The following is a 16,658-nucleotide window of genomic DNA, read 5'->3' on the forward strand; positions in this document are numbered from 1 at the left end:
CATTTTTCCTCCAAAATGTCACGTGACACGTTTAGGGCTGCAGCTATCGAATATTTTAGTAATCGAGTAATCGACTGAAAATTCTATCGATTAATAGAGTAATCGGATAAAACATTTTTTTTAATGCACCACACACCAAGGTTGTGGGATGGTTGGGACCTGTTGGGGGTGGGGGTACCTCACGGCTGCCTCCTCACCACAGGCCCCGCCATCTCTGCACCTTTTTTAAATGCACCACACATCATACTCCACAGGAGAGCTCTGGCAAAGGGCGGTGGGACGGGCGGCTGGGCAGAAGCTCCATGCTGCGGTCCCACTGCCCCAAGCCAAGCTCTCCTATTTTAATGCATACATTGCACTACCCTCCCCTCACACCCCCATCACGGTGCTGGGTGATGGCTGCCAGTCGGGAACCTGGCAGCCACAGTAATAGGGTGGTAGGTGGGTCCCACACTTTTTTATATGGCGTGGCTCCTGGGGTGTGGCCTCCCCTCTGCCTCGGCTGCCGGCCGCGGGAGTAGGTTGGGGGGTCGGGTCCCCGATCTTGCATCGCCCCGTGGCAGTTCCTGGGCGTTCTCCTGCCTCCGCCTTCCCCTCTCTTCTCTGGCTGGGCATCCGCCCTGCGCTCCGTCGCGGGTCGCTGACTGGGCGCCGGTGTATCAGCGGGGTGTCGCCTGCACCGGCGGGGGACCCTGCCTTGCCTGGGGCTTGGTGGGCCGCTGGGGGTCCCGTGGCGTGCCGTGCCGGTTGGGGGGCTGTGGCTCGTGGCCCGGGTGGGCGGGCGGGAGTGGGTGTAGGCGTGGGGTTGGTGGTGCGTCCCCTCCTGCCATCCCTGAAGGCCGGTTGATGGGTGCGCGGGTGCCCCGGGGGACCACCCTGGGTCCCGGGGGGGGGACGATGGCTCCTTTGCTGGGCTGCGGGAGGAGGGATGGGCTGCGCATGGCCCCCCGCCCCCGCGCCCGCCCTCCCTCCCTCCCCGGGCTGGCTGGGTGGGGGCTGTGGCCCTGGGTTGGCGCCCGCGCGGCTTCTCCGCCCGTCTGCGTGGCTGTCGCGCGCCCGGTGGGGCCTGCGTGCTGCTGGATGTGGTAGGGCATTCTCGGGTCGGGGGTCCCGGTGCCGGGATTGGCGATGCGGCGGCGTAGGGTTGGTCGCCAACGGGCTTACTCGTAAGAGATTCACACGATTACTGGGTTCTAGATCACAGAACTGATTTGTGCACACTCTACCCCTTTCAATCACTTAGCTTATAGGCTTATAGACACCCCCACCCCCATTCTCCTCTTTCACTGGCCAATAGGCCCCCACATGGTGTAAACCGGAAATACATCTCGCTGACGATAGCACCAGCATATTAGTAACTAGTTTAGATGTTCAATGTATATCTAGTTGTTGTTTGTGTATGTGTTTCTTTTCCTTCTTCTCTTGTATTTCTTTTCTTCTGTCCCCCCATAATCCCTTCCTGTTCGCTGCTTTGTCATAATAAAAAGGTATTTTGAATGATCACAATGGGAGTATGTCAGACTCTCAATGTGAAACATTAAAACTGTTCAGAATCTGGGCACTTAGACTTCCATTCTCTGTGTCAAACAGCTGAACAGGACAGGTTTAAAAAAAAAAAAAAAAAAAAAAAAAACATTTTTTTTAGGTAAAGAGCAATTATAATGAGAAAAAAAGACATTTAATCCAATATTGAACCATTTTCAGTCAATCAATATCTTTATTTTCGATTTACATTGTTGAAAACAGGCAACAATTGCATCTAAGATGTGACTAGGAAAAAAATTCACTGCTTTCACTCAAAAATCTTCTAGATCTTATAAAAAAAAAAAAAAAACATATTTCTTACCTAAAAATGTAATTACGCTTGATAACACACATCACTTGAAAGCTACGTGTTTTTCCCACGTGTTTCAATTTAATGTCCATTTGTGTCAAGCTATTTTTAAGTTCTATTTAAGTTTTAAGTTAGTCTAAACTGTAAGTACTGATAGGATTTTGAGTTTTTGCAGTGTTCAAAATAAATGTATGATAGCTGCTGTATTGGAGCACATTAGGGACCAGTGCTACTTGGTGACTACTGAGCTAAAACTGACAGTGATCTTTATTATTAGAGCTGGGAATCTTTGGGCACCTAAGGATTCGATTACGATTACGATTCAGAGGCTCCGATTCGATTCTAAAACGATTATTGATGCACCCCCCTCCTTTTTTTTTTTTTTTTTTTTTTAAATGTTTTGTACATTAGTTCCAAAATTGTTCAAAAATACTCTCAGGCTAAACCAAACTACTATTTCAGTATCAAGTTAACATATAGCAGTAAACAAATATACAAAAATAACATTAAATTAAAAAAACTCCAGTCCCCATTCTGTATCAGCAGCTTTAAACTACATTCAATTAATTTAATGTTGTGAATCAACCGTTAAAGTTGTTAAAATTGCTCCCGTTAATCCATAATTTCCCTTTTGTCTACTTTCGTCATGTGAAAGTTTTAAAACTATTTTAAAGATAGATTCAAGTCAATATTTTACCGATTTAGGAGTATTTTAGATAAAAAGTTCATTAGGTTTGCTTGGAAGGTTCGCTACAACAGCCTTGCAGGGAAGTTTACTGCTTTAAGATGGCGGCCGTTTACTACGTCCGCATCTAGCTTTTTGTAGATGTGCTGCTAACGCTACCACTACCGGTTGGCATCTAGTCCTATATAAATGATATCTACCGTAACATTATGTGTATGACGTACTTCGTAGCAGCTTTTCAGCAGCAGACAGGTATGTTGTTGTGTTGTTTTATCTCGTGGCATGAGTTGAGCTAGAGCCGTGAGTTAAGCATTGGCATTACCCGAGGGGCCGGGTAATGAGTAGCATGATGTTTAGCTACTCTCGCTCCGTTGCTCATCTCATTGACCGCGCGGCGCGCTGAGTGTGTTGTACTTCCGCTTTACTTGGCATATTTCAATAATCGGAATTTGGATGTTTGTGAATCGTTCTCGAATCTTCCACGGCCGAATCGCAAATAATCTAAGAATCGGAAATTTTGCACACCTCTATTTATTATGTTTTAATTTTACACCCTCATCACTCTACAGCGCTGTGTTTTTATAGATTAAATAAAGCCTGTATGTAAGACACGTTAGCCACGCATCGACAGTGGTCATAATCAATAGAAACCTAGCCCTCCGAGGGGCTAACGTTACGTGATAGAGTGACAGTAAAGTTATATTTACTGGCGATGAGTTAAATTTACTGCTTAAAGATGGCGGCTGTTTACTAACGCTGCCCAGACCCGGCCGAGTCTGTCATTTCGCATCTAGTCCTAAATGCATGGGATATCTATGAGACACATCGGACACTATCTGCTACCACACTAGCATCATGGGGGCTTAGTTTTTAGCAACGTCGGCGTAGTTTCTAGCGGCTGTTGGGTGCGTTAAGTTTTTTTTTTTTTAAATTGATTGCTTCTTCCTCTACGCACGTGACGTCAGCGCGTTGTCCCGCATTTAAAGTAGTCCGGGCAAAACGTGATGCTAGAGCTGGCAAAATTAAACGATTCCTCGAGGTGAATAAAATTACTCGGATCAGTTTTAAAACTCGAGTTACTCGAGTTGCTTGAGTATTCGTTTCAGCTCTCGACACGTTACAGAAGTGCTGTCAGCATTGCTGCAGAGATTGAAGAGGTGGGGGGGTTCAGCCTGTTAGTGCTCAGACCATACGCCGTACTCTAAATCAAATTGGTGTGCATGGCTGTCACCCCAGGAGGAAGCCTCTTCTGAAGACGGTAGACAAGAAAGGCCGCAAACAGTTTGCTGAAGACATTTCAACAAAGCACTTGGATTACTGGAACCGTGTCCTATGGTCTGATGAGACGAAGATTAATTTGTTTGGTTCCGATGGTCTCAAGCATGTGTGGCGGCGACCAGGTGAGGAGTACAAAGATAAGTGTGTCATGCCTACAGTCAAGCATGGTGGTGGGAATGACCCCCCCACCTCTTGAATCTCTGCAGCAATGCAGACAGCACTCCTGTAACGAGTCACATGACATTTTGGAGGGAAAATGACAAGCAGTACTCAATTTGGAGATTTAGTGATGTACTTAGTTCCCATGCGGTGTACGCACTTTTGTTGCCAGGGGTTTAAGATATTAATGGCTATATTTTGAGGTTTTTTGGGGGGATCTATTATAAAAGCTGCACACAGACTACTTTTCATGTGTCAAAGTGTCATTTTGTCAGTGTTGTCCCATGAAAAGATATACTTAAATATCTGAAGAAATGCGAGGGGTGTACTCACTTTTGTGATACACTGTATTTAGTCTATCATTTATATTTGATTGTTTCTTTTTGTTTTTGTTAAGCTTACCTATACTGTTATAATGTTTAAAAAGAATATAGCAAACACAATGTCCCCCTAATTTTTGAAAACATTTTTTTCAATTTTTTTTTTTTTTGGGGGGGGACTTTATGCCTGCTTTTTCGTTAAGATTTTTTTCCCCTTGTAATTAAGTTTTTTTGTTTTTTTTTTCTCCCCAAACTGATTTTGGACAATTTCACATGGCTGAATCAAATAACTACAGAGCCCCCAGAGGGACATTGACAGAAATAAAATATATTTAAGCAATCTGAAGGACCAGAAACAATCTGGTGTCTGGGAATACTTCCTTTCTGATTGTGACTTTTTGGATCGAAAAATAATAATAATAATTAAATAAAAATTAGGGCTGTCAAACGATTATAATTTTTAATCGAGTTAATCACAGCTTAAAAATGAATTAATCGTAATTAATCGCAATTCAAACCATTTATAAAATATGCCATATTTTTCTGTAAATTATTGTTGGAATGGAAAGATAAGACAAGACGGATATATACATTCAACATACTGTACATAAGTACTGCATTTGTTTATGATAACAGTAAATCAACAAGATGGCATTAACATCAACATTCTGTTAAAGCGATCCATGGATCGAAAGACTTGTAGTTCTTAAAAGATAAATGTTGGTACAAGTTATAGAAATTTTATATCAAAACCCCTCTTAATGTTTTCGTTTTAATGAAATTTGTAAAATTTTCAATAAAAAAATAAACTAGCAGCTCGCCATTGTTGATGTCAATAATTACACAATGCTCAGTGTCCATTAAATCAGTCGCACCAAAGCGCCAGCAGAGGGAGACAAAAAACACAAGTAACAAGTGGACATGACACTGCTGTCATTTTAATCTGTTTGACCGGGGCATGTGCGTTAATTGCGTCAAATATTTTAACGTGATTAATTTAAAGAATTAATTACCGCCCGTTAACGCGATAATTTTGACAGCCCTAATAAAAATGATAATAATGTCATAGTACAGTACTTTTCTTCCTTTTATCTATGATGAACCATATTTGTCTTTGTTGTAAAGCACTTTGAGGGCCATTCGGGTTTTCCAGTATAAATAGGCAAAAATGTGAACCTTTTATGTAAACGCGTCAATGGGATTTAATGGGACGTTTTTGAGCAAAAACAATGACCAATTGGTAAAAACTGTGATATGTAAAAATGTCAATTTTTTGTCAATAAATGTTGAAATGTGTATGATGTGAATCGGCAAAAATGTGAACCTTGTATTTGAATTTCTCAATGAAATTTAATGGGAGGGTTTTAGTCAAAAACAATGAGCATTGGGTCAAAAATGTGAACATGCAATTTTTTATTTTTTTTTATTTTTAAATACTATATGTTGAAATGGAATGATGAAAATAGGTAAAGACGTGAACATTGTATTTGAATGTGTCGGGCAGCTTTTCGTCAAAAATACCGACCGTTTGGTCAAAAATGTGAAAGTGAAGCATCATTTTTGTAGTAATATGTTAAAATGTGAACATGTGAAGATGGGAGTTTACTTGTATTTGAATGTGCCAATGGAATTTAATGTGTTTTTGGCCAAAAAATAATGAGCGCCACTGGATAGTTTTTTTGATGGCTCCAAATGAAAACACCAGTATGACAAGACAAGAGAGTTTCAGCGTGACAACCTACTGCTTAAATTTACGCAGGACACTTTGATCAGGTGTGCCCAGCACGTCGTGGATCTTTGCAATCTGGTCCAGCTCGTTGGCACCGGGGAAGAGCGGATTCAAACTGAAACGCAGGTCCCGTTAAAAGGATTGGACGTCTGTCGCTGTCAATGGCAGCGAATGAGTTAGACGATCACCTCATGATTTCAAAGAAGACACAACCGGCACTCCAAATGTCCATCTTTAGGCTGTAGTAACCATCTGTCAGGAGGCACTCGGGAGCTCGGTACCAACGTGTGGAGATGTACTCGGTATGCGGCGGCTTGGAGTAAACGCTCCTACATGAGCCGAAGTCGCCCAGCTTTAGAGTGTTTTGCTAAAAAAAATTGTACGAGTCATAATAATGGCCACTTTTGAAGATTTGATGAGTTTAAAAAAGAAAATCTCACTTTGATGAGAATGTTTTCCGGTTTCACGTCTCTATGGAAGATCCCGCAGCTGTAAAAAATATAGTTAGAAGCAAATTGGTGCGGCAATATGATGTTGTAGTTACCTGTGCATGTGGTCGAGTGACTTGCACAGCTGGTACATGTAGTGTTTGACCGTGTGATCAGAGGGCGGAGTCTGTTTCTCTGCAAGTGGACGACGTATCGTTTATACTAGAATGTGAAAAATTGAATTTGTTATTGTTCGGTCTTGTCGTTCTTACCTCGAATGTACTCGTAGATGTTCATCTCCATCAGCTCGCAGATCAGAGAAACCGTGCCCGTTTCCTTGTCGCTGAAACGGTGAATCGGGAAAATTAGAGGTGATTGAAGTGTAGAGTGGTAACATGTATGGTTATACAGTGAGGACCAGAAGTATTTGCACCCCTTGTGATTTTGGAAGTTCACCCACTTAGAAAATTTTTAGGTCTGAAATTCCAATCATAGATGCATTTCCACTAAGGGTGTAACAGTACATGTATTTGTATTGAACCGTTTCGGTACGTGGTGCTCGGTTCGGAACAGATGCGTACAGAACGAGTTTCTGACGTAATGTAACCCTTACTTTTCGAGGCTGTGATTCGATCGGGTTACAGTTTCTTTGTGTGTATCGTGAGCTACTAAGAGGTCCCAACCCATAGTTTATATATGTGATAAATCACCACAAGACATAAACTTATGGTACAGAAAACCCATAAGAATGAACGTAAAGACTCACAAAATGAGTTCATGTAGGTGGATAATATTAGCATGAGGGCTGAGCCGCCTCATGGCCTGAACCTCCCGCAGGTTGTTGGCCTGTTCCACACTGCGTAAGACAGAACACAATATATCATGATGAACATCTTTATGATGTCTTTTACATACAGTGCCTTGCAAAAGTATTCGGCCCCCTTGAATCTTGCAACCTTTCGCCACATTTCAGGCTTCAAACATAAAGATATGAAATTTTATTTTTTTGTCAAGAATCAACAACAAGTGGGACACAATCGTGAAGTGGAACAACATTTATTGGATAATTTAAACTTTTTTAACAAATAAAAAACTGAAAAGTGGGGCGTGCAATATTATTCGGCCCCTTTACTTTCAGTGCAGCAAACTCACTCCAGAAGTTCAGTGAGGATCTCTGAATGATCCAATGTTGTCCTAAATGACCGATGATGATAAATAGAATCCACCTGTGTGTAATCAAGTCTTCGTATAAATGCACCTGCTCTGTGATAGTCTCAGGGTTCTGTTTAAAGTGCAGAGAGCATTATGAAAACCAAGGAACACACCAGCCAGGTCCGAGATACTGTTGTGGAGAAGTTTAAAGCCGGATTTGGATACAAAAAGATTTCCCAAGCTTTAAACATCTCAAGGAGCACTGTGCAAGCCATCATATTGAAATGGAAGGAGCATCAGACCACTGCAAATCTACCAAGACCCGGTCGTCCTTCCAAACTTTCTTCTCAAACAAGGAGAAAACTGATCAGAGATGCAGCCAAGAGGCCCATGATCACTCTGGATGAACTGCAGAGATCTACAGCTGAGGTGAGAGAGTCTGTCCATAGGACAACAATCAGTCGTACACTGCACAAATCTGGCCTTTATGGAAGAGTGGCATGAAGAAAGCCATTTCTCAAAGATATCCATAAAAAGTCTCGTTTAAAGTTTGCCACAAGCCACCTGGGAGACACACCAAACATGTGGAAGAAGGTGCTCTGGTCAGATGAAACTAAAATTGAACTTTTTGGCCACAATGCAAAACGATATGTTTGGCGTAAAAGCAACACAGCTCATCACCCTGAACACACCATCCCCACTGTCAAACATGGTGGTGGCAGCATCATGGTTTGGGCCTGCTTTTCTTCAGCAGAGACAGGGAAGATGGTTAAAATGGACGGGAAGATGGATGCAGCCAAATACAGGAACATTCTGGAAGAAAACCTGTTGGTATCTGCACAAGACCTGAGACTGGGACGGAGATTTATCTTCCAACAGGACAATGATCCAAAACATAAAGCCAAATCTACAATGGAATGGTTCAAAAATAAACGTATCCAGTTGTTAGAATGGCCAAGTCAAAGTCCAGACCTGAATCCAATGGAGAATCTGTGGAAAGAGCTGAAGACTGCTGTTCACAAACACTCTCCATCCAACCTCACTGAGCTCGAGCTGTTTTGCAAGGAAGAATGGGCAAGAATGTCAGTCTCTTGATGTGCAAAACTGATAGAAAAATACCCCAAGCGACCTGCAGCTGTAATTGGAGCAAAAGGTGGCGCTACAAAGTATTAACGCAAGGGGGCCGAATAATATTGCACACCCCACTTTTCAGTTTTTTATGTTCAAAAAGTTTAAATTAGCCAATAAATTTTGTTCCACTTCACGATTGTGTCCCACTTGTTGTTGATTCTTGACAAAAAATTAAAATTTTATATCTTTATGTTTGAAGCCTGAAATGTGGCGAAAGGTTGCAAGGTTCAAGGGGGCCGAATACTTTTGCGAGGCACTGTATATTCAGGATTTATCTTGTATATTCAGGATTTATCTGCTCACCTGTTAAAGGTCTGTTTCATAGTCTTGCACGCGTAGATCTTGCCATCCTTCAGACTCTGAGTTTTGACCACCACGGAGAACGAGCCTTCGCCAATCTTCTTGATTATTTTGTAGCCTGTGACAACATATGAGCCTTTCATAGTTTTGTGCACGGCAACAGCAGGAAGATTCTTCTGCCTGAGAAACTCTGCTCATTAGACAGTGAATACAGTACAGCAATAAACCCCTCATGGACCATTAGGCGCAGCGGGGTAGGGAATTGGGATTTCGGGGGAAGGGAGAAAGAGTAAGAGTTTCTTTCTTTGTTCTTCTTACCTAACTACAGTATACTCAGAAGTGTTCATGAATAGTAGCCACATAACATACGAAAATCTAGTTGGTAAAAAAGTAAACTAGTGCTGCAACGATTAATCGATTAACTCGAGTATTCGATTAGAAAAAAAGATTCGAATTAAATTTTGCTGCTTTGAGTATTCGTTTAATTATTGTGGCGATATCATGGTTTATTTTGAAAGTGTTTGCAATCAGTTTTATAGATTCGAGTGAATACACTGGCTTCTACTGTGCCTCATTTCACATGGCTGAATCCAGCTGCTCCATGTTAAGACCAACATAAGCTAAGTTTTTGTTTGCACTAATGTTTTTTATTAATGAATTCATAATTTAATTTATGGGTATGTGTAGCCGTTTTCTGTTTGAATATGTGTCTGAACTATTTGTTAAGAGCATTGTTAAAAAAAAAAAAAAAAATTGACGTTTTATAGCATTTATGCTAGCGGACTTTTGCTATTTAAGTTAGCCAATAGATACTTAAATTTTTTTTTTTTTAATACCGTTTGAGGCTCAGCTCAGGTATTTTAATTTTTCATGTTACTTATCCGATTACTCGATTATTCGACAAACTAGTTCATCGATTAATCGACTACTAAAATAATCGATAGCTGCAGCCCTAAAGTAAACAAAACACTGGGGTGTATATGTGTGTAAACTATACACACCCCAGCTTCCATTCCTATACCAGCCAAATAAACAGACTGAGGGACAGTATCTTTCCCAGAGCTGTCACCATACTCAACTCAAGTTTAAACTGAAATCTCACTGTCATTGCACTGCTAATGCCACAACACTGTCACACGCATCTCACTCAAGGCCTTTTCACACTAGTGTCATCCCAGTGTGAAGAGGTCCACGGCAAGCGCAAAACAGGAGGAGCCACGTAGCCTGGCGTAGATGCTGTCAGGAAAACAAAAATATAAACATTCTCTTTTTATTTTTAAAAATGTTTAACTGTTTAAAATTTCACAAAAAGTCAAAACAGCAGCAAATATTTTCTGTCCTCGATGAAAGACAGACGACTACAGGATTTTTTCAATTTAATTTTCGCCAGAGACACAAAATCGATGCCAGTGGCCGAGGAAATGGGGTGCTGAGGGTGCTGTAGCACCCCCTGATGTTGGGAAGAAGAAAAAAAAAGAAGAAAAAAAAAGTGTTTTGGTAGATTTAAAAATAAATAAAACATATTGAAACAACAGCATTTTTAACTTTGGGGATTAAATATATGTTTAAAAAGTTTCTTTTTGTTTATAACACCACTAGACACTTTGCTTGCTACTGGGTCACGTTGAATAAGGCGCTATTGGAACGGAAAAGTAAACTTTTGTATGAGGCGTTACCATGGCACAGAAACGAATTAGTGATTTTTTCATAAGAAAAGAGCGAAATTTTCTAAAATCCAATTCGAGGTTAAAATGAAGACGATTGTCCTTTGGAAACGGCTGTTTTTGGAAGGGAAAAACTAAAAAAGATCCTCAGCACCCCCTGCTGTGAGTGACTTCCTGCGCCCTTGGTCCCTTGCTACTTTGCTCTTCAAACTTCGTGCGGTCAGTCCATCGCAGATTTTCTTTTCTCAATTTAAAAATAAATACAGATGAGCTGTCCCGACCCCATCGCATTGTCTCACTCTCCCTCCCTCTCCCTACTCTTTGTTGGTCAGGCAGTGCACTGGAATTGCTTATTAAACTTAATGATGATTGACAGACGTGTGGGTTTGATCTTGCAAGAGACGCAAACTTCAAAGCACCGCATGCGTCAATCATCGTATAACTTGTGAAACATTTGCTATGGCAACTCATTGTGTGTAAGTGAGCAGCTTGAGTGGATTTGAGGGGACTCACTCAATGAAGCATTTAATTAAGCCAAGCATTTTTCTACTTTATTCTTGTTTAAAGACATTTATAAAAATAAATATATTAGGGCTGCAGCAATCGATTATTTTACAAGTCGATTAATCGATTAACTAGTTAGTTCGAATAATCGAGTAAACTGATAAGGAACATAAAAAATTAAAATACCTCAGAGCCTCAAACGGTATTAAAAAAAGTTCAACAAAAGACAATTGGCTAACTTACATTGCAAAAGTCCGATAGCTTAAATGCTAAAAAAAAAAAAACTTTTTTTTTTATTTTTTTTTTACAATTTTCTTAACAAATGGTTCAAAATTATATTCCCACAAAAACGGATAAATAAACCTATGAACTAAATTACGAATGCATTAAAAAAGAATCAGCTCAAACTGATTCAAAACTGATGCAAAACTTGGTTTATGTTGTCTTAACAGTGAGCAGCTAGATTCAGCCATGTGAAATGAGTTATGTCATATTCACTGTTGCCACTAAAGGGCAGTGCATCCACCCAAGCCAATGAAACTAAATGCAAACACTTTCGAAACTAAATGCAAACACTTTCAAAACAAAACATTACAACGCCACTTTAATTAAACAAATACTCAAAGCAGCAACATTTAATTCAAGTCTTTTTTTCTAATGGAATTACTCGAGTTAATCGATTAATTGTTGCAGCACTACACTCTAAACACAAGAAAGTCATGGTAAGTCCCTTTGTTTTTGTGCGTGAGCTGTAGCTGGCAGCAGCTCCAGCCTGAGTCTGTATTCATTTCCTCCAATTTTCATTCAATTTTGTGATCGGTGTAGGTTGTCACTTCGGTTCATTATCAAACTTGCTAGAACTCAACGACCAGAGGGCGGTGTTGTCCAATACCAATACTGAAATGGTAATAAAAAAAATGGCATCGAAATCGAATCGAAAATGAAGTTTTTGTTTGAGCTAATGTTGGACTTAACAGGGAGCCGTGGGATTCAGCCATGTGAAATGAGTTGTGTCATATTCACTGTTGCCACTAGAGGACAGTGTATCCACCCAAATCATTAAAACTAAATGCAAACACTTTCAAAACAAACCATTACAACGCCACTTTAATTTAATTCGAATATTTTTTTCTAATTGAATTACTCGAGTTAATCGATTAATCGTTGCAGCACTAATATACACTCACCGGCCACTTTATTAGGTACACCATGCTAGTAACGGGTTGGACTGCCTTTTGCCTTCAGAACTGCAAGAAAATATTCCCCACACCATTACAACACCACCACCAGCCTGAATCGTTGATACAAGGCAGGATGGATCCATGCTTTCATGTTGTGGACACCAAATTGTGACCCTACCATCCGAATGTCGCAGCAGAAATCGAGACTCACCAGACCAGGCAACGTTTTTCCAATCTTCTATTGTCCAATTTCGATGAGCTTGTGCAAATTGTAGCCTTAGTTTCCTGTTCTTAGCTGAAAGGAGTGGCACCCGGCGTGGTCTTCTGTCGCTGTAGCCCATCTGCCTCAAAGTTCGACGTACTGTGCATTCAGAGAGGCTCTTCTGCCTACCTTCGTTGTAACGGGTGGTTATTTGAGTCACTGTTGCCTTTCTATCAGCTCAAACCAGTCTGGCCATTCTCCTCTGACCTCTGACATCAACAAGGCATTTCCGCCCACAGAACTGCCGCTCACTGGATATTTTTTCTTTTTCGGACCATTCTCTGTAAACCCTAGAGATGGTTGTGCGTGAAAATCCCAGTAGATCAGCAGTTTCTGAAATACTCAGACCAGCCCTTCTGGCACCAACAACCATGCCACGTTCAAAGTCACTCAAATCACCTTTCTTCACCATACTGATGCTCGGTTTGAACTGCAGGAGATTGTCTTAAACCATGTCTACATGCCTAAATGCACTGAGCTGCCGCCATGTGATTGGCTGATTAGAAATTAAGTGTTAACGAGGAGTTGAACAGGTGTACCTAATAAAGTGGCCGGTGAGTGTATACACTGTATATATACATAAACGTTTTTTTTTTTTTTTAATTATACTTTGGGAGAAAAAGTGAAAAAATATTCATCTCTTTCCAGTGCTAACTCTGAATAAACACATTGAACACACAGAGTAGGGGGCGCTACTTCACGGTTTTTCACTTGTCGCAGTGAGTTCTGGTACCCATTAACCGCGAAAAACAAGGGATCACTGTAATTTTTAAAATGATGTGGCGGGCGGGTGTTGGCCCTCAGATCTTCAATTTACATCTTTGGTCTATCATGTCAATGGTAGTCTTTGACTACAAACTAAAAAAAAAAAGTCTTCATAAAAATGTTGATGTCATATTATCATCAATAATTGTAATTAGACAACATTTTCAACTTATATTAGTTTCATGACAGTAAGAAAGCTTTACTGTAAACACATTATAATAATTTTAAAAAAAGAAGAAACAAACAGCTTACTCTACAGTTTTTGTTGAAAGCCATAGCTAACTTCCATTGCAACAAATGGACTCAAGCTAAAGACATCCATGGAAGACATGAAATATCAACTCACGGTGCATTTCTTTCCCTCGTTCATGTTTGGAGCGGGCACTATAATAACCGCAAGGTGGTACGAACGCAACCTTTCGTTTAAATTTGTTTGTAAAACAGCGCCTTCGTTCGCCTAGCTCCACTAGCACGGCTCAGCTGCTCGCTTGACCGTTGCCTTGGCAACGGAGCACGCCTTCGCCCTCCCCTCTTGACCCAGCCGGCGACCGGCTGGGAAGTCTTACTCCTCGAATGCTTACTTTTAAGTGCTTCGTTTACAAACTGTGGGTGATATTGGGATTCCAACCAAAAAAACATGTTGTTGTTATCATTATACGTCGTGAAACGGTTGGAAATTCTTACCCTTTTTCCAGAGGTGGGCGGTGACCGCTAGCTCTCCTGTCTTGTCACCGGGCTCCTGGCTCCGGTTGGTCCAGTCGCTGTTACCCGACGTCTTGCACGCATTCCGAAGGTTTGCCCTGTTTTTAACACCGATGAGCCAGTTGGAGTAGTGCAACATGAGTGCACACTGGCTTCCGAGAGGCCTAGCATGAGCTTAATGCTTTGAGAATGCCACGAAATAGTTCCTAATGTGGCGAATTTATGTCAGGAGTGAAACGTCGCCGTCAAAATCACTCCGCTCTTTCGGGAAGGGCCATTTATGTTCCACGTCAGTTTCCGTATTGATGATTTTTAAAAAATTATATTTATTAATATAAATATACACGCATGCATACCCACAACTTGCGCAAGTCCATTAACTAGTTATTTTAAATTGTATTGTAAGGAAATTAATAGGGAAAAAACACGTTGCACTCAGCGACGAAGTAACTGGCGGCCATCTTACAACAGACGACTTTCTTGAATATTCGTTGAATATCGGGCGAGTGATTTTGATTTCCTCCACTAAAATACTCTTAACCAGGGGTGAAAGTGGCTAGAATTTCTTGCCAGAAGTCCCTGACAATAAGGTCGCCACGGAACCAGATTTTTTTTATTTGGGGGGGCACTTCCTACAACCACTGAAATACAGATAAAAGTGCTTTTCGCACAGTAATTCCTAGAACGCATCCAAACAAAAAAAAAAAAGATTTTCATTCAAAATAGTACTTTTTCAATGATTTGTAAAATAAAAGTTACAAAAACAGCAGTAACCCCAACCTCCAGCTCCTACCCCCCCCACACACACACACACATTTCCTAAATGCAAAACCTCACTTTTAACTACTTAAGAAAACATTGGATGTGCATTAAATTTGAAGCTAATGTAAACGTTAACTACACTACCCAGCATGCAGTGTGATTACTCATTGAGTCACATGATGTTATGTTGAAGGAAGTTCAGTCTCTACTGTAGTGTGCAACCGAAAGTGTTTATCAAAGAAGTCAGAGTGATTACAACGCCTCGTATACTTATTAAAATAAGAGGAAAACACAAGTATGGCAGCCAATTGAACGGACAAGAGAGTCCAAGGCAGTGACACAACTCGTCAGACTCCGTTAACTGCAGCAGCTGGGGAAGCTCCGTGCCGTCCGTGGTGTAAATAAATAATAAATATCGGTGGAAACGGAGGACGCTACACAACCACTTTATTATGCTTGTTGTGAACACGTGTATATAAATCTAACGTTGGTAGATTGTTTTCTTCTTGGAGATTAGATGCATGTATGGCAGCCTGGCAGTTTTTTTGGGGTTTTTTTTCACATAAGATTTAGACAGTTGCCGACATATTTTAGGGATCAAAGCACCGTATGCCGCAACAGTGTTCCGGCCGTGAATCTCATGCCAGAACGGTGTTCTGGCCTGTTTCCAGCCCACTGTCACCCCTGTACTTAACACTCTGAATATTCTTTGGATTACTTTAACCATTAATACAGCAAGTGACAATTTTTGGTCATTAAAAAAACTTTTTGGCACACTTAAGAACCTTAATCTTTTATTGACTTTTTGGTAATTAAAAAAATAACTTTAACAATTATGCGACTGCCATTTTGATGGCGCTGGAGATACAATCACTTTTTATTGGGAGAGGCGAATGTGCGCCCAATAAGGTTTTTTTTTTAATGATGAGTTGTCATTCATAATAAATTTAAAATTATTTTTTCAGTCAGCAGTAAAATTCATGCATCTTTGACGTTTATGAAAACTACAGTTATTTCAAAGTTCTCGAAGTAAGATGGCCGATAAGTGACAACGTCCATCCTCATTGGCTCACAGCGCCCAAAGATATCTAGCCATATATAGATCTATGGAGCGCGCATATGTGCTCGGCTAATCTTGCGCATGCGCACTAACTCATAACCTGTGTACGAGCCAGTCTCAACATTTCCACTGTTTTCCCTAATGTAAGAGACTTAAAATAATCATGAAAACAAGATATACGACGGCGGACATCCGGGCTGCTATTGCCGAGATAAACGCCAAGTAAGTGACGTTTGTTTCCCTCTCTAATGAAGTCTCATTCGGGGTATGCTAGCCAACATGCTAACATGTTTACACTCTTTACGCATCGTTCATTTGACTTTTTCTGCTTTTTTTCACAACAGTTTCATGGGCATGAGGGTGAACAACGTGTACGACATAGACAACAAGACGTACCTCATCCGGCTACAAAAGTAAGCAATTCCTTCTAAATACACTCATCACTAGTCATGTGGGTGCAAAGTTTGCTTGAGTACTAGTCGTAAATTGTGTGACGTCAACAAAGAACGAAAAGCGATGATGTCAATGATGAGCTGTATTTTTTTTAATTATTATTTTTGTACAAATGAATCAATGCTATTGTATTGTTGGACAGCATTGGGACATAGTTAAGATTAACTCATCGTCCGCCTCTGATAATGAAAGACGTCCAATTATTGCAACTAGGAAGACTGGCTGTGAATGCTCATCTTTTAGTGACATTGACGATGCTAGACGTCCAATCCATTTTGACTGGGAGGGT

General features: G+C 40.8%; 2 protein-coding genes across 3 annotated transcripts in view; one reads left to right on the forward strand and one right to left on the reverse strand.

The window, feature by feature from the left end:
* The window catches only part of LOC130930818 (MAPK/MAK/MRK overlapping kinase-like), a 26,942-nt gene extending 10,548 nt beyond the window's left edge, over positions 1-16,394 (reverse strand). Inside the window, exons 1-9 of one of the 2 annotated variants that reach the window (XM_057858982.1) lie at positions 16,313-16,394; positions 14,077-14,242; positions 9,020-9,134; positions 7,200-7,289; positions 6,706-6,776; positions 6,550-6,628; positions 6,446-6,494; positions 6,194-6,372; positions 6,019-6,120 (exon numbers count right to left, since the gene is read on the reverse strand). In XM_057858982.1, the coding sequence (XP_057714965.1) occupies positions 6,019-6,120; positions 6,194-6,372; positions 6,446-6,494; positions 6,550-6,628; positions 6,706-6,776; positions 7,200-7,289; positions 9,020-9,134; positions 14,077-14,233 (842 nt within the window). In that variant the 5' untranslated portion in view covers positions 14,234-14,242; positions 16,313-16,394. Of the gene's footprint in view, positions 1-6,018; positions 6,121-6,193; positions 6,373-6,445; positions 6,495-6,549; positions 6,629-6,705; positions 6,777-7,199; positions 7,290-9,019; positions 9,135-13,738; positions 13,887-14,076; positions 14,243-16,312 lie in introns of those variants that run through there. The other variant, XM_057858983.1, reaches the window with a different exon arrangement.
* The window catches only part of LOC130930812 (ribosome quality control complex subunit NEMF-like), a 34,205-nt gene continuing 33,500 nt past the window's right edge, over positions 15,954-16,658 (forward strand). Inside the window, exons 1-2 of the mRNA XM_057858969.1 lie at positions 15,954-16,138; positions 16,261-16,329. Of these exons, the coding sequence (XP_057714952.1) occupies positions 16,080-16,138; positions 16,261-16,329 (128 nt within the window). The 5' untranslated portion in view covers positions 15,954-16,079. The remainder of the gene's footprint in view (positions 16,139-16,260; positions 16,330-16,658) is intronic.

Source organism: Corythoichthys intestinalis, chromosome 15 (assembly GCF_030265065.1).
Source record: "Corythoichthys intestinalis isolate RoL2023-P3 chromosome 15, ASM3026506v1, whole genome shotgun sequence".
Lineage (NCBI taxonomy): Eukaryota > Metazoa > Chordata > Actinopteri > Syngnathiformes > Syngnathidae > Corythoichthys > Corythoichthys intestinalis.